At 34.7% G+C, this 20818-nt stretch overlaps 1 protein-coding gene and 1 non-coding gene across 2 annotated transcripts; both read right to left on the bottom strand.

Moving 5' to 3' along the window:
- Positions 1–708: 708 nt before the first annotated feature.
- On the bottom strand, positions 709–1140 carry LOC114221084 (T-complex protein 1 subunit alpha-like). Its single transcript, XM_028119205.1, has one exon. It carries the CDS (start codon positions 1138–1140, stop codon positions 709–711), a length of 432 nt encoding a protein of 143 aa, XP_027975006.1.
- A 308-nt stretch (positions 1141–1448) lies between these two features.
- Positions 1449–1573, bottom strand: LOC114221123 (small nucleolar RNA SNORA20). Its single transcript, XR_003611685.1, has one exon. It is a non-coding gene; the product is annotated as a small nucleolar RNA SNORA20 (small nucleolar RNA).
- Between the last annotated feature and the right edge of the window lie 19245 nt (positions 1574–20818).

Consider the following 20818-nt stretch of genomic DNA (forward strand, 5'->3'; position numbering starts at 1 on the left):
CTCTCTCTCTCTGTCAAATAAATAAATAAAATCTTTAAAAAAAAAAAGAAATGTTAAGGGGTACTCTTTGAGTGGAAAGGAAAGATCATAAGAGTATGAAAAGTAGAAAACACAAAAGCAGTTAAAATATATGTATCTATAAAAATCAGTCAGGGAGATTCACAAAATAAAAGGATGTAAAATATGCCACCATATAGCTAAAACGTGGGGAAAGAGGAGTAAAGAATGGGTTCAAATTTAGGCAACCATAAGCTTAATATAGACTGTTATATGAATAAGCTGTTATATAAAATCTAATGGTAACCACAAAACAAAAACCAGTAATAAATATGCAAAGAGAAAGGAATCCAAGTACATCACCAAAGAAAGCCAGCAAATCACGAAAGAGAGCAAGAGAAGAAAGGATCAGAGAAAAATTATTAAAGCAACCATAAAACAAGGAACAAAATGGCAATAAATACATATCAATAATTATTTCCAATGTAAATGGACTAAACTCTCCAATCAAATGACATGGATGATGGAATGGATAATGCTGCCTACAAGAGATTCATTTCAGACCTAAAGACACATGCAGATTGAAAGTGAGGGAATGGAGATTTGCATTTATCATGCAAATGTATGTCAAAAGAAAGCCAGGGTACGAATACTAATAACAGACAAACTAGACTTTTTTTTTGACAGCTCATTATTTTTAATGTGCAATACTCAAGGTACAAGATAATGGCATCTAATATTGTTATCAATCAAAGAAATCAGCTCTGTCATCAGGGCTCCTGAGTGAAGAACATCTTCATAACCTCCATGCTTATCTTTGCTTTCCATGTATAATTTGATAAGATCATCAATTTGAAGAATGGTAATTGAAGCTTCTGTCACAAATTTCAAACTCTTAACTTTCTCTATGGTTTGTTCAAATACCCCTGCTTGTTTGTTCTCTCGAGGTTTACCACTGACCAAATCAAGACCAATCCATTTGAGATATTTGCATTCTGGGTTAACTTGAGCCTCATTATGGAAAGCTCTTAACTTTGCAGTGAGATCTGTGGAGTTTGGAGCAGCATTAACTGTCAGTGTGTTAGGAATAATAAGAAAAGATCTTGCAAACTCCGCAATAGCAAGCTGTTTTTGAGACCCCATGCTGGTTGTTTAGTTTTCAAGGTATATGGAAGGGGCTGCTTCTATAGCATCCCCACGTGGAACCACGGATTTTGACTACAAAACTCTCTTCAAAACACAAAAAGCATTATGTAAAGAGCTCCATCTCATCGCATGTAAAACCATTTGCCCCACATAAGATAACTGATGCAGATGTATAAGTCTTAGTGCTATTTTAAAAAATAAAGGGAAATTCTTAAATCAACATTTTTATAAAATCAGTCTATATAGAAATTTACCATAATCACCTTGACTGAATCCTGCTTACATGGTCCATTCAGACATAAAAGCAATATCTGGACTTCACAGAAGAGATGAAATTGTTACTCCAACTCCAATTACAACAGCCTAATATTGTTCTCTCCCATGTGTATAACTGCTTACTAAAAGACTAGAGCAGCAAATCAATGGAAAGGGACAAAATAGACTTTAACAAGAGACAGAGAAGGACACTATATAATAATAAGGGGGACAATCTAATAAGATATAACAATTGTAAATATATATGTACCCAGCATGAGAGCACCCAAATACATAAAGCAGTTAATGGCTAACATAAAAGAACTAATCAATAGTAATACAATAATAGTGGGGGACTTTAACATCTCACTTACATGAATGGATGTGAATTGATCATCCAAACCAAAAATCAACAAGGAAAGAGTGGCTTTGAATGACACATTGGACTAGATAGATTTAACAGGTATATTCAGGAAATTCCATCCTAAAACAGCAGAATACACATTCTTTTCAAGTGCAGATAAAACAATATCCAGAACATATCACATATTAAACCATGAAACAAGTTGCAACAAATTAAAAAATAGTGAAGTTATATTATGAGTCTTCTCTGACGACAACTCTATGAAACTAGAAATAAACCACAAGAAAAATCTGAAAATAGCACAAATACATTAAGGTTACATAACACGTTAGTAAACAACGAATGGGTCAACCAAGAAATCAAAGAAGAAATCAAAAAGTACATGGAGAGAAATGAAAATGAAACTACATGGTCCTGAATCTTTGTGATACAGCCAAAGTTATTTAAAGAGGGAAATTTTTAGCAACATAGGCTTACCTCAAAATGCAAGAAAAATCTCAAATAAACAACATAACCTTATACCTAAAGGGGCTAGAAAAAGAAGGACAAAACCCAAAACCAGCAGAAGGAAGGATGAGAGCAGGAATAAATGATATAGAATCTGTTTAGTTTCTTTCAGTTTTTTTAAAACAAAACAAAACAAAACATAATAGAACAGATCAATGAGACCAGGAGCTGGTTCTTTGAAAAATCAACAAAATTGGGGTACCTGTGTGGCTCAGTTGATTAAGTGTATGCCTTCAGCTCATGGGATTGAGCCCTGCTTAGGACTCCTTGCTCAGTGGGGAGCCTCCTATGCTGCTCCCCCTGCTCATGCTCTCTCTCTCTCTGTCAGATAAACAAAATCTTAAAAAAAAAAATCAAAAAAATTGATAAACCTTTACCAGATTCATCAAGAGAGAGAGAGAGAACTCAAATAAACAAAACCACAAATGAAAGAGGAGAAATAACAACTGACACCATAAAAATACAAATGATTGTAAGAGAATGTTATTGAAAAATTATATGCCAATAAATTGGAAGACCTAGAAGAAATGGATAAATTCCTAGACACAGATAACCTAAAATAATGAAGTAAGAAGAAATAGACAATTTGAACAGACTGATTATCAGTAATGAAATTGAATCAGTAATCAAGAAACTCCCAACAAACAAAAGTCCAGGACCAGACAGCTTCACAAGCAAACTCTACCAAATAGTAAAAGAGTTAATACCTATTCTTCTCAAACTATCCCCAAAAATAGAAGAGAAAGGAAAACTTTCACATTCATTCTATGAGGCCAGCATTACCTGATAACAAAACCAGATAAAGACACCACAAAAAAAGAAAATGGACCAATATCTCTGATGAACATACACGCAACAATTCCCAACAAAATATTAGCAAACAGAATCCCAGAACACATTTAAAAAAAATCATTCACCACAATCAAGCGGAATTTATTCCCAGGACGCAAGTGTGGGTCAATATTTGCAAATCAATCAAGATGATACATCACATCAGTAAGATAAAGGATAAAAATCATATGATCATTTCAATAGATGCAGAAAAAGCATTTGACAAAGTACAACATCCATTCATGATAAAAATTTTCAACAAAGTAGGATTTAGAGGGAACATACTTCAACATAAAGAAGTCATACACGAAAAAAACCACACCTCAAGGTTTATAGCAGCAATGTCCATAATAGCCATACTATGGAAAGAGCCAAGATGTCCATCAACAGATGAATGGATGAAGCGAATGTGGTATACATGCATAATGGAATATTATGCAGCCATGAAAAAAAAACCCGAAATCTTGCCATTTGCAATGAAGTGATGGAACAAGAGGGTATTATGCTAAGCTAAATAAGTCAATCAGAGAAAGACAAGTATCAAGATCTCACTGATATGAAGAATTCTTAATCTCAGGAAACAAACTGAGAGTTGCTGGAGTGGTGGGGGGTGGGAGGGATGGGGTGGCTGGGTGATAGATATTGGGGAGGGCATGTGCTATGGTGAGCACTGTGAATTGTGTAAGCCTGATGAATCACAGACCTCTACCTCTGAAACAAATAATACATTATATGTAAAAAAAAAAAAAAAAAGATAGTAGGAAGGGAAAAATGAAGGGGGGGCATTCAGAGGGGGAGACGAACCATGAGAGACTATGGACTCTGAGAAACAAACTGAGGGTTCTAGAGGGGAGGGGGTGGGGGGATGGGTTAGCTGGTGATGGGTGTTAAAGAGGCACGTATTGAATGGAGCACTGGGTGTTATATGCAAACAATGAATCATGGAACACTACAGCAAAAACTAATGATGTAATGTATGGTGATTAACATAATAAAATAAAATAAAATAACCAAATCTAATATACTCAATAGTGAAAAAGTAAGAGCTTTTTCTCTAAGAGCAGGACTAAGACAAGGATGTCCATTCTCACCATTTTTATTCAACATAGTACTGGGAAGTCCTAGCCACAGCAATCAGACAACAAAAAGAAAAAAAGGCATCCAAATTGGTAAGAAAGAAGTAAAACTTTTGGTATTTGAAGATGATATGATACTATATATATAAAAGTCCTAGAAGAGAGCACAAGAAGTAATTTCTCTGACACTGGCCTTAGCAACATTTTTTCTAGGTATGTCTCCTGAGGCAAGGGAAATACCTCCATTTGAAACAACATGGGTGGATCTAGAGAGTATAATGCTAAGTGAAATAAGAAAGACAAATACCATATGATTCCATTCATATGTGGAATTTAAGAAACAAAACAAACAAGGAGGGGAAAAAAAGAGAGAGAGAGAGAGACAAACCAAAAAAACACACTCTTAACTACAAAAAACAGATGGTTACCAGAGGGGAGGTGGGTGGGGGAATGGATGAAATAGGGGAAGGGGATTAATTGTACATTTATCTTGAAGTGCACTGAATAACATATGGAACTGTTGAATCAATATATTGTACACCTGAAACTAACACAACACTGTATGTTAACTATAGTGGAATTAAAACTAAATTTTAAAAAATAAATAAATAAAAATTAAGCTATGGAATAATTTACAGTATTATTTCATTTTTATTATACATAATTATTTTTAGGGCACCTGGGTGGCTAAGTTGGTTAAGCATCCGACTGTTGATTTTGATTCAGGTCATAATCTCAGGATTGTGAGATCAAGCCCCACATTGGGCTCCCTGATGGGCATGGAGCCTGCTTCAGATTCTCTCTCTCTCTCTCTCTCTCTGCCCCTCCCCCCTCAGAAAAATTATATATATGACTAGAAAAATGCTTGGAAGGTTATACTACAAAACACTAACTTTGGTTATCATTTGGTTATGGGATTACAGTTTACCTTTATTTTATTTATACATTTGTATTTTAAAAACATTCTTATAATGTCCAATTTTCATTTTTATATAAATAATATATTAATATTTTACTTAATAGATCAAAAATTATTCTAAAAGAAGTAGCACCTGGGCCTTAACATTTATAATACACAGGCCCTTCAAATTATATTGAGGTCCTTAGCAGGAATAATACAAAGTATAAGTTAATATTTTCTTATACTTAGAAACATGATATCAGTTCTTTGCTATATATGTATCAATGAATTTAAAACAGATAAGTGGATAAAGATGTGGTTCACATATACAATGGACTATTACTCAGCCATCAGAAAGGATGAATACCTACCGTTTGCATCGACATGGATGGAACTGGAGGGTATTATGCTAAATGAAGTAAGTCAAGCAGAGAAAGACAACTATCATATGGTTTCACTCGTATGTGGAACATGAGGAATAGCGTGGAGGACCACTGAGGAAGGGAGGGAAAACTGAATGGGAAGAAATCAGAGAGGGAGAGAAACCCTGAGAGACTTTGGAATCCAGGAACCAAACTGGGGGTTACAGAAGGGAGAGGGGTGAGGGGATGGGGTAACTGGGTGATGGGTATTAAGGAGGGCACATGTGATGATGAGCACTGGGTGTTATTATACACAACTAATGAATCACTGAACACTACATCAAAAACTAATGATGTAGTGATGTAGTAATGATATGTTGGCTAATTGAACATAATAAAAAAATAAAATAAAAAGATAAACCCAAGTGTGATTGTTAAAAATAAATAAAAAAGGAGTAAAATTAAAGCGTTAAATATTAATGTTCTAAGAAACATCAATTTTTTTTATTATCTATTTAGAGTACTATTAGTATGTGTTTGCTTAACCTAGTCCACAGTCACTTTTTGCTTTGTCTTATCAGGACACTTTATGGTATGTTATTAATTTTTTTCTTATCCCTTATTACTTGACCAAAATATTGCTTTGACCAAAATAGCACAGTAGAGAATATGGTGGTGCAGCACTGACTGGGAATGAGTCTTCTTGTCTTGTTTTCAGTGTGTTTGTGAAAAAAAGTCACCTAGTCTTCTGGAAACTCATAAAGCATAAAATGAGACACCAATGTATTGGAAGAATATAAGTAAAAAGCATAATGATAGTGAAAGTATTTTGAAAACCTGTCATTTCAACAAAAAGACTTAATTCAAAGCCAAAGAAGCAAGAGAAAATAGAAAGACTTGCAAATGAACATTTTTAAAATTCGATATTGGAAATTATTTATTTTTTTAAACGAGCCAGAACTTTAAAAAGTACTGTATGTTTTCCCACTATAATTCACGTTATCACTAACACCTAGAGCATAAAAAATGCTTGCCTCTTGCCTGTCTTGGGTGTTAGGTTGTCGCAGCCACTGAAAAAGAACTCATCTCTGGCAATAAAAATAATTTTTCATTTGCGTTCTTCTTCCTTCCAAGTCAATGTGTATTAAGTTAATGATTTTGATGCCATTTTGGACCATATAGAATGAACTTTGAGCCAAATGTACAGCTTATTGCATGGTATATTTAGAATTGGGTCTATACTGCCAAAGTGAGAAAGTTGGATGAATCTGAGTAGTATAGACAGCTCCTCTGGAAAATCCTAAGCATAAATACTTGCTTGTCTATCTGGAATTACCTGAACTATCAGAAATTGTTCATTTGTACATAAAAATGGTTTCCTCTCTGACAAAGTCTTTGTATTTTATGAAACAAAATGGATTTGTTTTCACTACCCACCATCCAGCTGGAATGGGTTGGCCAAAATAACACATTAGAATATGATGACACAGCACAAGAGTATTCACCACCCAAGACTATGAGTTCTCGGTTAGAAGAAATACCAAACAAGGTTTAAATACATTACAAGGCAATGCTTAAAACCAAAGCATAATGGAAAAGAGACAAGATCTGTTCAACAAGTGTTTATTAATGTTCTATATTAATTATACATAGCATATTCATATATTATATTAATAACAAGCTATCATTTGCTGCACACTTATGGCATGTCAGGCCTTCTGCTAAGTGCTTTTTAAAAATCTCATTTAGTTCCATACAGTCTGGTGAGAAAGATAATATTATTATCTCTATTTACAGTTGAGAAAACTTAGAGAAGTTAGGAGACTCATCCAAGTTCATATAATCTAGCATGTGATTAAACCAGACGTTGAATCCATGCAGTCTGACTTCAGAGCCATTATGTTAACCATTACACTACACCACCTATAGCAGTAGTAGGCATCGAATAAACCACAAAGAGGCAAAAGATATATTTCCTCCCCACCCCACCCACCCACCTACCCCCCTCCCCACCATGGAATTTGCTTTTTGTAATAAAGCAACTTCTTGCAGAGAATTAATTGAGAAGAGTGTTGGTCCACTTTGGAGAGACCCAAATTTTTTATATTTCTGAGGTCAATTTGCTAATGATAGAGGTGTCACACACTTGCTACTATTTCAAGCAACAACTCCTGCTGACTGCCACTGCATGCCTCATTTTGAAATGAAAGAGCAGAACTTCCAGTTCTAGGAAGATGGAGTAGGTACATTTTTTTTCCTATTCCTCCCACTAAGAAAACTAAAATCCATGGACATTTTATGCAAAACAATGTAAGATGACTCTGAAAGGTGGAGGGAAGAAGAAAGATGATGTGGGACTAAAATACAGAAAGAACAACACAGAAGTGAATTTCCTGGATTTTCTTTTCATCACATATGTCCTAGACTTGGAGCTGAAGAAGCCAAAAACCTAGAAATGCTGATGAAAACAGACCTAAAACAAAATAAAATAAATAAATAAAAATAAAATAAAATAAAATAAAAAATATTCTGATAAAATTTCTGTCAGGCCAAAGGACTAGGGAAGGGATAAACTGTCAAGACAGAAAACTCTTAGACAATAACCATTTTATTCTAGACAAACAACACAAAAAAAACTGGCTTTACCCACAGCTATGACATCAAAGCCTGAGTGGGGAGCCTAGACTTCCACACTTAACAGTAATGAGATCCTTTCCCCCTACCTGTTAGGGTGGTATCAAGTAAGGCCTAATAAAGAATCGGGACTTTTGCCATCACGCAGAGGTATTAAGTCCACCTCACATCTGTGTCAGTGGAGACCATATGGAGAGGCAGAACTCTCCTTGCCCCAACAGTACCCTTCCTCACAAATGTCAATAGAAACCAAGTGGGGAACCTGTACTTTACCTCTATTTGGCAATAATAAAGAAGTGCAATCCTTCTTTCCTCCACCAGAGAGGTGTCCAAAAAGCTAGCCAAAACAGAAAATATAACAAGATCCAGAATCTCAGAACATATTATGAAAATGTCCAGAGGATAAAATCAGGTAATTTCAGGACTCACCAATAAAATCACCAATTCTGGACAATACAGAAAATGTAAACTAAAAAGAAAATGTGCATACCTTCATAAACCTGTGGGACAAAAACAGGATCTAACATTTGTATCATCAAGATACTTAAGGGAGAGGCAAAAGAGAGTAAGACTAAATAAGTATTGAAGAAATAATGATGAAAATTTTCCAAATTTGGAGACTGATATCACAAGATGGCAGAATGGAACTTTTTGCCCTCATCTCCCCACCCCCAACCCCACTGAAATACTGATTTTGATAAACAACCACAAATGAGAATATCTTTGTGGAATCCTGGAAGTCCAGTGGAGAAGTTCCAGTGCTCTACTGGATCAAAAAGTCCAAAATGCATTGAAGAAGGTAAGAAGATTAGTTTTTCTTTACCCATGTAACCCCTCCCCTAAGGTGGCACAGTTCAATGCCAAGAGAGATCTTGGTTGCAATCTCTCCCACAGAGGAAAATGAGAATATAGTGGACACCTAGATTTCCCAGCCATGCAGGATGTTACCCAAGAGACCCACTTATTTCTCACCCTAATCTGGACACTGAAGGGATTGGTTCAGCATGGCTGAATAGTCTAGGGGCAGCTAAGAGCACGAAAAAGGAACAGGGTCTTACAGCAATCAGGGCATGGAACTCAACAAAGGGTCTGCCTTTTGAGGGAGTTTATCACCACTATACCTGCCTTATAAGAAATTCTAAAAGCAATTCTTCAAAATGAAATTAAATGTTGCTACTTAGCAACATAAATATATATATCTCACTGTAAAGGTAAGTATATAAATTCAGAATAGTCTTAATTTGTAATGGTGGTGCATAAATAACTTTTAACTCTAGTATAAAACTTAAATGACAGATGTATTAAAAATAACTATCTACACTATTAATGGATACAAAAATATATAAATTATAACATGAATAACATGAAATGTGGGAGGGGAGAAGTAAAAATTAGAGTTTTCAAATGTGAAGGAAGTTATCAGTTTAAAATAGACTCTTATAACTATGTTTTTTGTAAGCCTCATGGGAAGAACAAAGAAAAAAGTAGTAGATACACAAAAAATGAAGAGGAAAGAATCAAGGAATATCATTACAAAAAAAATAATCAGAAAGAAGACTGCAAGAGAGGAAGAAGGAAAACAGGAACTACAAAATAGTCAGAAAATAATGACCAAACGGCAGCAGTAATCTTTACCTACCAGTAATTAATTTAAATGTAAATGGATTAAAATCTCTAATCAAAAGACATGGAATGGCTGAATAGATTTAAAAAAAAAGATCCTTCTATATACTACCTATAAGAAACTTACTTTAACTATAAGGACACACATAAACTAAGAATAATGGGGTGGAAAAGATATTACATGGAGATGGTCATTAAAAAGAGAACAAGAGTAGCTATACTTATATCACACAAAATATGTTTTAAGTCAAAACTTGTCATAAGAGACAAAGTAGGTCATTATATAATAACAAAGGGGTCAATTTAATCAAGAGGATATAACAATTATAAATACATATGCACACAACATTGGAGCACCTACATATATAAAGCAAACATCAACAGAACTGAAGGGACAAATAGTGATAAATAAAATAAGGGACTTTAATACCCCTCTAATACTTTTAAAAATAGAACATTCAGACAGAAAATCAGTGAGGAAACAAAGGACTTAGATAACATTATAGACCAAATTAATGTAACAGACATATACAGAACATTTCATCCAACAGCAGCAAAAAACACATTCTTTTCAAGCACACATGGAACATTCTCTAGGATAGACCATATGTCAGGCAAAAAAAAAAAAGTCTTAACAAATTTAAGAAGATTAAAGTCATATCAGGTAACTTTTCTGGCTACAATGCAGGAAACTAGAAATCAATCAATAACAGGAGAAAATTGAAAATTTCACAAATGTGTGGAAATTAACATACTCCTGAACAACCACAGTGTCAAAAAGGAAATCAAAAAGGAAACAAAAAACTACCTGAGACAAATGAATACAGAAATACAACATGCCAAAACTTATGGGATGCAGCAAAAGCAGTTCTAAGAGGGAAGTTTATATTGGTAAATGCCTACTTTAAGAAAAAAGAAAGATCTCAAATAAAACACCTAAATTTCCACTTTAAGGAACTAAGAAAGGAATGACTAACTACCATTAGCTGAAGGAAGGAAATAATAAAGATTAGAGCAGAAAAAAAATGAAATACAGACTAGAAAAATGATAGTAAAGATCAATGAAACTAAGATGGCTTTTGAAAATATAAATAAAATTTGGAAACCTTTAGCTAGAGTGAACAAGAAAATAAAAGAGATGACTCAAATAAATAAAATTACAAATGAAAGAGAAGACATTACAACTAATATAACAGAAATAAAAAGAATTAAAAGAGACTACAATAAACAAACTGGGTAACCTAGAAGTTGATAAATTCCTAGAAATACACAACCTACCAGGACTGACTCATGAACAAATAGAATAACTGAAAAGAATACTGAATATTGAATCAATAATCATCAAGAAGCTCAGAACAGATGGTTTCACTGGTGAATTTTACCAAACATTTAAATTAATGCCAATCCATTTCAAACTCTTCCAAAAAATTGAAGAGGAGGGAATACTTCCAAACTCATTTCATGAGGCTAGTATTGCCCTAATACCAAAGCCAGACAAGGACACTACAGCTAATGAAAACCACAGTCTAGGGGCACCTGGGTGGCTCAGTCGGTAAGTGTCTGCCTTCGGCTCAGGTCATGATCCCAGGGTCCTGGGATCGAGCCCCGCATCAGGCTCCCTGCTCCACGGGAAGCCTGCTTCTCCCTCTCCCTCTGCCTACCTCTCTGCCTACTTGTTCTCTCTCTCTCTGTGTCAAATAAATAAATAAAATCTTTAAAAAAAAAACACACAGTCTAATATCCTTGATGAAAACAAATGCAAAAATCTCAAAACACTAGCAAACAAAATTCAACAATATATTTAAAGAATCATATACCATGACCTAATGGGATTTATCCCTGAATGCAAGGATATTTCAACATATGCAAATCAATGTGTTATACGACATTAATAGAATAAAAGATAATTATCATCTCAATAAATACAGAAAAGAATTTGATGAAATTTAAAATTCTTTCATGATAAAAGCTCTCAACAAATTAGGTATAGAAGGAATGTACCTCAACATAATAAAGGCCATATATGACAATCCTACAGCTAACATCTGACTTAATGATGAAAAGTTGAAAGCTTTACGTCTTCCTCTAAGATTAGGAACAAGACAGTGGTGCTCATTCTCACCACCTCTTTTCAACATAGTACTGGAAGGACTAGCCCAAGAAATTAGACAAGAAAAAAGAAATAAAAGGCATCCAAATTGGAAAGAAAAAAGTAAAAATGTCTCTATTTGGAGATGACATGATCTTATATATATAGAAAACCCTGGACTTGGCCAAAAAGCTCTTAGAACTAATAAATTCAGTAAAGTTGTAGGATATAAAATCAACACACAAAAATCAGTTGCATTTATAAACACTAGCAATGAACTATCCAAAAAAACAAGTTAAGAAAATAATCACATTTACAATGGTACTAAAAAGAATAACATAGTTAAGAATAAATTTAACAAAGGAGGTGAAAGATCTGTACACTAAAAACTATAAAATGTTGATGGAAGAAATTGAAGAAGATGCAAAGGGAAAATATCCTTTGTTCATGAGTTGGAAGAATTAATATTGTTAAAGTATCCACACTACCCAAAGTAATATACAGATCTCTATTAAAATTCCAACAACATTTTTCACAGTAATAGAAAAAGAATCCTAAAATTCCTATGTAACTATAAATGACCCTAAATAGCCAAAACAATCTTGAACAAAAAGATCAATGCCGGGACATCACACTTTCTGATCTTAAAACATATTACAAAGCTATAGTAATCAAAACAGTATGGAACTGGCATAAAAACAGACACATTGACCAATGGAACAGAATAAACAACCTAGAAATAGATCCACATATATATGGTCAACTGATCTTCAACAACAGTGCCAAGAACACCAAGAGGGAAAGGATAATCCCTTCAATAAATGTTGGGGAAACTGGATATCTACATGCAGAAGCATGAAATTGGACTCATTTTATGCCATATACAAAAAACAATTTAAAATGGATTCAAGACTTGATACTGTAGAACTACCAGAAGAAAACATAGGGGAAAACCTTTATGACATTGGTCTATGCAATGATTTAGATACGCCCCCAAAGCACAAGCAACAAAAACAAAAACAGACAACTGGGATTGCAACTAACTAAAAAGCTTTTGCACAGCAAAGGACAAATCAATGGGGTGAAAAGGCAACCTATAGACTGGGAAAGAATATTTGCCAAGCATACATCTAATGAGGGATTAATATCTAAAATATATTTTAAAACTTCTACAACTCAATCAAAAATAAAATAAGAGATAGCCTGATTAAAATATGGGCAAAAGACCTGAATAGATATTTCTCAAAAGAAAACACGAGTAGCCACCATGTATGCAAAAAGGTGCTCAATATCACTAATTATCAGGGAAATGCCAATCAAAACCACAATGACATATCACTTCATACCTGTATTAAGATGGTAATTATTAAAATAACAAAAAATAACAAGCGTTTGCAAGGATGTGGAGAAAGGGAAATCTGGTACAGTGATGGTAGAGATCAAAATTGGTGCAGCTATTATGGAAAACAGTATAGAGATTCTTCAAAAAATTAAAAGTAGAACTACCTTATCAGTCAGTAATCCTACTCTGGGTATATAACCAAAAGAAATGAAATCAGTATCTCAAAGAGATATCTGCACTCCCATGTCTATTGCTGCACTATTCACAATAGCCAAGATACAAAAACAACCTAAGTGTTTGTCAATGGATGAATGGATTAAGTGAAATAAGCCATACACACAAATACTGCATGATTTCACTTACATGTGGAATCTAAAAAAATTGAACTTTTTTTAACATATTATGTATTATTTGTTTCAGGGGTACAGGTCTGTGATTCATCAGTCTTACACAATTCATAGCACTCACCATAGCACATACCCTCCCCAGTGCCCATCACCCAGCCACCCCATCCCTCCCACCCCCTCCACTCCAGCAACCCTCAGTTTGTTTCCTGAGATTAAGAGTCTCTTATGGTTTGTCTCCCTCTCTGGTTTCATCTTGTTTCATTTTTTCCTCTCTTCCCCTAAGATCCTCTGCCTTGTTTCTCAAGTTCCACATATCAGTGAGACCATGTGATAATTGTCTTTCTCAGATTGACTTATTTTGCTTAGCATAACACCCCCTAGTTCCATCCACACCACTGGAAATGGCAAGAGTTCATTTTTGATGGCTGCATAATATTCCATTATATAACATTTTATATATATACAATATTCCATTATATATATATACGCTACATTATATCTAATATATATATAATATTCCATTATATATATATATGTATATACACACACATTTTATATATATACACACACACACACAATATACACACACCACATCTTCTTTATCCATTCATCTGTTGATGGACATCTAGGCTCTTTCCATAGTTTGGCTATTGTGGACATTGTTGCTATAAATATTGGGGTGTACATGCCCCTTTGGATTACTACATTTGTATCTTTGGGGTAAATACCCTGTAGTGCAATTGCTGGGTTGTAGGGTAAAAATTTGAACTCAAAATGTAGAGAGTAGAATGGTGTTTTCCAGGGGCTGGAGGGTGAGGGAAAAAGGAAGATGTTGGTCAAAGGATACAAAATTTTGGTATGAAAGATGGAAAAAGTTCTGGTGACCTAATGTATAGCATGGTAGGTATCATTAATAATACTGTATTGCATATTTAAAATGTGCCAACAGAGTAAAACTTAAGTGTTCTCACCACACACCAAAAAAATGTTAAATATGTGAGTTTCTGAATATTTAATACAGTTCTTACACTTCACACCAAAAGCACAATTTATAAAAGGAAAAAGTGATAAATTTGACATCAAACTTAACTTTTGTTCTGTGTAAGATCTTGTGAAGAGAAAGAAAAGACAAGCTACAGAATGGGAGAAAATATTTGCAAATCATATTTCTGATAAAGGACTAGTATATACAATATATAAAGAACTTCAAAACTCAACAGTAAAGAAAAAAATAATAATCCAGCTAGAACATGGGCAAAGGAGGTAAAGACACACTTACTGAAGATGTAGAGATGGAAAATAAGCACATAAAAATATTCAACATCATTAGTCTTTAGGAAAATGCAAATTAAAGCCACAATGAGATATCACTACATATCTATTAAAAAGACTAAAAGTAGAGTGCCAACACCAAATGTTGGCAAGGATACAGAGAAATTGGATCCCTCATATATTGCTGATAGGTATGCAAGATGGTTCAGCCACAGTGAAAACTGGTTTGGCAGTTTCTTATAAAACCAAAAACAAACCTATCATACAACTCAACAGTTGCACTCTTGGGCATTTATCCCAGAAAACATAGACTTGTTTTCACACAAAATCTCTACATGAATGTTTATAGCAGATTTGGATTAACCAAAAACTAAGCAGCCTAGGTGTTATTCAATAGGTGAATGGTTAAATAAACTGTGATACAATTATATCATGGAATACTCAGGAGGAAAAAAGGAACACAGTATTGATACACATAAAAACCTTGAATCTCCAGAGAATTATGTTAAGTGAAAAAATCAGCCTCAAAAGTTTATATACAATATGATTCATATAACATTCTTGAAATGACAAATCCATAGAAATGAAGAACAAATTAACTGTCACAGATTAAGGAGTGGATGGGGATTACAGAAAAGTGTATTAGTACTGCTATATACACAAAATAAAAGAATGACATAATTCTGTACACATAATGTTACTCTGTGATATATGCATAAAACTATGGAATTGACGATAATTTGGGAGGGGGCACTCTTGTGATTCTAACTAATCAACCATGGAAATCATACTATATGCTTAAATATAATTATAGTGCCCCTAGACTGTTAAAAAAAAAAAACTTAATGGGGTTTGGGGACTATGTGAAGATTCTTGAAAGTTGTCATATTTGAGTTCTCCTGATTTACATCCTTTATGGCATTTATTAATTAATGAATTTTTATTGGAATCTAAATATGTGTCAAGTACTATATAGGTGCTGGAGGATGGTTTATAGATAAAAAGGTGGTGATCATAACACAGAGGGCTAAGTTCTGTGAAGAAGGTAAGTATTAAGTGGAGGACATCAGAAATCATCTAATCCAAACTGGAGCTTAGTTTTCATATGTATGCTATTGCTTTTTAAATTCAGACCCCATGTGAACAGGGACATTCCTCCATTGGGAATACCACAAGGGCCCAAAGGTTTCCAATTGCTGGCTAACTGGTATACCCAGAAATCTCCTGTAAAAAACTGACAATTCAGGGGTGCCTGGGTGGCTCAGTCGTTAGGCATCTGCCTTTGGCTTAGGTCATGATCCCAGAGTCCTGGGATCGAGCCCTGCATCGGGCTCCCTGCTCCACAGAAAGCCTGCTTCTCCTCCCACTCTCCCTGCTTGTGTTCCCTCTCTCGCTGTGTCTCTCCCTGTCAAATAAATAAATGGAATCTTAAAAGAAAAAAAATTTAGAAAAACTGACAATTCAAATCTAGACTGCCTGTGCTAAAGCAGCCTTGTTCACTTGTTGAGGTTGCTTATGCAATCTCCACTGCTCATGACAGACTGAAAGTAAGAATGGATTCATCATAAAATGGCTGAATGTGTACTGCAAGCTCAGCAGAAATCTGGCTCTGATGGCCTCCCTATGGAATGTTCTCCTACATAACTTTGCTTCTCTTTCTAGTGACTGACCTTGTGATTTTGCCCTTCCTTCTCCAGTAAACCAGACCATGTGCTTTGTAGAATTTATCCTAAATCCTGTCACAGGACAATGAAAACCCAACTGTACTTTCTTGCAAAAGACTTCCTGGGTGATGTTGAAATGAAAATCATGAGAAAGAATGTTAAGATTTTCTCTTGTGTTTGGGAGAAACACAAGATAGCAAGCTTGCTGGAGGCAAACTAAGTATGTTTATGGACAGAGTGACCTTAGGTTCCCCATATAAACCCAACTTCCCCACTCCAGACGGCTGGACTATGTGAGTGTCTGGTTTGTCTAATTTGATTATGAGCCCCATGGGCAAGAACTTTGTCTAATTCCATGTTCTCTACAGCACCTAGCCCTTTATTGGCGCCACCAAATGCCAAAGAACACTCAATTCCTGTTAACTAATAATAAGGTTGACTTCCCAACTCAATATGATGAGGTTTCTGTCATTTTTATGCCAGTGTTCTGATTTGTATTTCATATTTGTGTCTGGAGAGCAAGCTTCATGTCTTACTGAATCACCTCTGGACTGATCTTCTTTTCAGGAAATGTAGGCATGAGGTTGAGTGTTTTTCAACCACGAGTTTTGGGAACACAGACTGCTGAAATATGCTAGGGTACATGAAAGGGAAATGTTTCTGAAAGAATCACTGTTTTCAGCAGTCATGGGGATTTCTGTGAGCCAAGGATACAGACTGGTTAGCAGATGTGACCATAAAACCAGCAGGTCCCTTCAATGCAAATATTTCACTTTAGTTTCTCTGTTCCCAAGGAAAATAATCAGGTTGTTTTTGTTTTGTTTTGTTTTGTTTGTCTATTGATTTAATATTACTTTTTAATTGTACATATTATTTGATCTAGTACCAAATCAATAATTAAGTTTACCTTTGTGTTATATGAGCCACCATAATGATTTTTTATAGGCAGAAATCAGATATTATGTATGGAATTTCACAACACAAACATAACAAAGGAATTTTCTGGGTAATCCCACCTAACATTCAGGTGAATGGGAAAAATGTCTTTGTTAATAGAGGGCACTGTCATTATATTTATTTATTTTGCCACTTAGGATGCCTTATAACTTTTTGTTGAAAATTAGACACAATGTATTTGGTAATAGGAACTGAGGTAAATTGGGCTTTAGTGTGAAGTTTTATGTTAATCTATCTAGAAGTTGGGCAGTGTTCAACATTTTATATAGTTGTACATACTAGAGGCTTCAAATACCTTCATTGCCTTTGTTTTTATCTTCCCAATCACTTTGAGCTTCCCTAAGAACTCCTCAGCAACTGTCTTACAGCCCTTTCAGCTTTAACTCACTATTATACTGGAGACTTAGTGGTGTGTGTGTGTGTGTGTGTGTGTGTGTGTGTGTGTGTGTGTGTGTCAGGGGACAGAGTCTAAGGTGTGGGGGAGGAGGAGCATTCTATAATCTTATAAGGAAATCTCAGTCTTTTAGTGGGCCTGTGTCACTGGGCTATAACCTTCACCAATATATCTTAGCTTTACTCCCCCTCTTAGGTGAGCCAAGATGGCACCAGAGTTATATGCATGGCCTTCCCCTAGGTAGGATAAGGCTCTGGCAAAGTCTTAAACCCTGGAGAATGGGACTTTGTTATGGTGAATGATCTCAGTAAGTTTAGAAAAAAAAATTTTTTTCCCTCTCCCTGCCAGAGGTACAGGAGATCTTTCTTGGCCTTTCACCAGGAGGATGGTGGGGTTCTTGGAGGCAAATACCATGAAAGTGCGGGGTTCCCCCTAAGACAGTATGCCTCAGGAGTTTTTCATTCTCATGCCAGTCCATACTCAGCATCTAAAAGTTCATTATTAAAATTACTATTTAACTGTTGCTATAAGTTTATGGCTCCCATGACTTCTGCTCCAAGTAGGAAGATCTTTGTTGTGACTTTCTGAATTTGCATGGTTTTGAGGTAGCAGCTTGACCTGAGACCTTAGTTTGTTGCTGTGTCCAAGAAAGGTCATTGATTTTCAGTATATTCAACTTTCTTCTTGTGAAGACAGGAGTGACTACTTCCACGCTTTTCATGCATTATTGAAGCTGAGCCATTATATAATTTTTCACAGGTAAAAATAAATGTGATAAGGGAGTTGATGTACTGCTACAACTAACTGGGCTAAAAAATATTTTGAATTATCTTCAAAGCTTATTTCTAATAAATAAGTTAAGTGACTAAGACAGTTGAGATGGATAATAGAGCTTAGCAGGTTTTTCACTAGCCCAATTTGGAATAACTCATGCAGTATAACAAATAATGAGTGGAATAAATTATAATACATTAAAAAAGGAGTCCATCAGTTCATAATAATACCTCAAAATAATAATTTCAAATGCTGGGGAGACAGAGAATGAAAAGTTCTTCCTTACAGAAAAATGACAATGAACAAATACAGAGGAAATTATAAAATTGGAAAATCAACCTTTTGCTGGCACCAGAGTAATGATTAATCTAAGGAATATGTATTAATGGGTACCAAAACCACTGAGGGAAGGATTTTTGGAGAACAAAGTATTCTTACATTCTCAAAATATCACCTTGCAGAGCACTCGTTAATCACAAAAGAAAAGCATACCTGTACAATGAACAAATACAATAGATACCACCTTAACCAAATAATCAAACTTAATTTCAGAAACTTGGATACACTGATATCATGTACTTCCTCATATGATGCTCTGTGAGGGACACAACATCACAACTGTTGTAGTCCTGCCAAAAATACTCTACTTGAATCTAATTAGGAGAAAATAGTCATTTTAAGGATATTGTATAAAACAATGACCTGGTCTCTTTAAAAAATGTTAATGTCATAAGAAAAAATATCTGGGGACAGCTTTAGATTAAAGGAGGATAAAGAAATTTGATAAATAAATGCAATGCATGATTATTCACTGGATCCTGGAAGGAGGTATAGGAATAGTTATAAAGAATTTCATTGGGACAACTTTGGAAATTTGAATATGGACTGTGTTTATTTGATAAAAGTTTCATCTCAAGTTAATTTTTCTTATGGTAATTATATTGCAGTTTATGGGAGAATGTTCTCGTTTTAGGAGAGACATGCTAAAGTACTGGACAAAGTGTCATAATGTCTACACTTAAACTCCCAAATAGCTGAAAGTTAATAAGTCTGTTGAAGAGTCCTGTTTGTAACTTTTCTGTAGTCTTGATATTTTTTAAAATAGAAAAATGAAAAAATAAATAAGATGAATGACAGTAGTGATAGTCAGTATAAAATTAAATGCTTTATCCTTAGGGGTGTTAGACATCATACAGGACAAAAAGTTAAGCTTACTTTCAATTGATAAGTACACTGAAAATTCTTTCAGTATGCTATGTGTGAATTGATTTTTTGCAAATGAATTATAGTAAAATAATTAGCTAAATATAGTTACAGTAAAATAGTTATAGTAAAATAATCAGCCAAATACAGAAACAAAGAATACAGTAGATAGCCCAAAAACTCTTGGGTGAAAAACTCTTGCAAAAGACATAGAAATTTACAAGGGCTTTGGCCAATAGTGGTAGGGAACTAAAAGTAAAATTTTGGATGCAATAACTTCACATATATTCTATTTATTACTGAATATACATAAAAATGTCAATAAAAAGATTATATCCAAATATAAATAATTGCAATATAATGCCCTCCTACCTTAATGAAGAGCTTTACACAAACCTATATTCTTCAAAATGCTGTCATTTCACTGTACTGGTTACTTTGACAACATGTGAAATAATGAGAATGTACACTTAGTCTGGGCTCTGATGCTTTCCCTAAATAGGGCACTTTTAAAGACACATTCTCTCCTACAAGTGATGGTAAAGTGATTAAAATGATGGCAAAATCCAACATAAAGGTCAGACTGAGTATTGCCAACTGCTAGAAACTTTCGTAAAGTGTCTGAGTAATGTTTTTATCCTTCCACATCACCGCCTCTACTTGTGGTGTGTGCCAAGGCCCCAGGGAAAGGTTAGTCAGTGTGTTCATAGACAGGGCAGGAGAGTAATAAGTGAGGGAGGAGGATTAACTATCTTATCTATCTGGGGTAAAGCACTGGATGCTCTAGAAAAAGAAAAATCCTTCTGTGTTAAGACATGTTTTAAAAATATCTTCTTTCCAATTAGTGTAATTTATAAACTCTCTTTGTCCTGAGGATCTTCAGGGGCTTGATTTAAAAAAAAATAAAAAAACACCTTACTTTATAAGTAGCAAATGCCACAATTAGGACTGCAGTGTAGAAATCCTTACAGGATATAATAATTAACTCACCTGATGATGAAGTCTTGCCTTCTTCCTTGCCAAATTCCAAGAACAAGTAGTCTGTTTTTAAAGGGCTATGTCACAGCTAGAGAAAGGGAC

Source organism: Eumetopias jubatus, unplaced genomic scaffold (assembly GCF_037043125.1).
Source record: "Eumetopias jubatus isolate StellerSeaLion01/CBP00866 unplaced genomic scaffold, mEumJub1_p1.0 scaffold_1, whole genome shotgun sequence".
Lineage (NCBI taxonomy): Eukaryota > Metazoa > Chordata > Mammalia > Carnivora > Otariidae > Eumetopias > Eumetopias jubatus.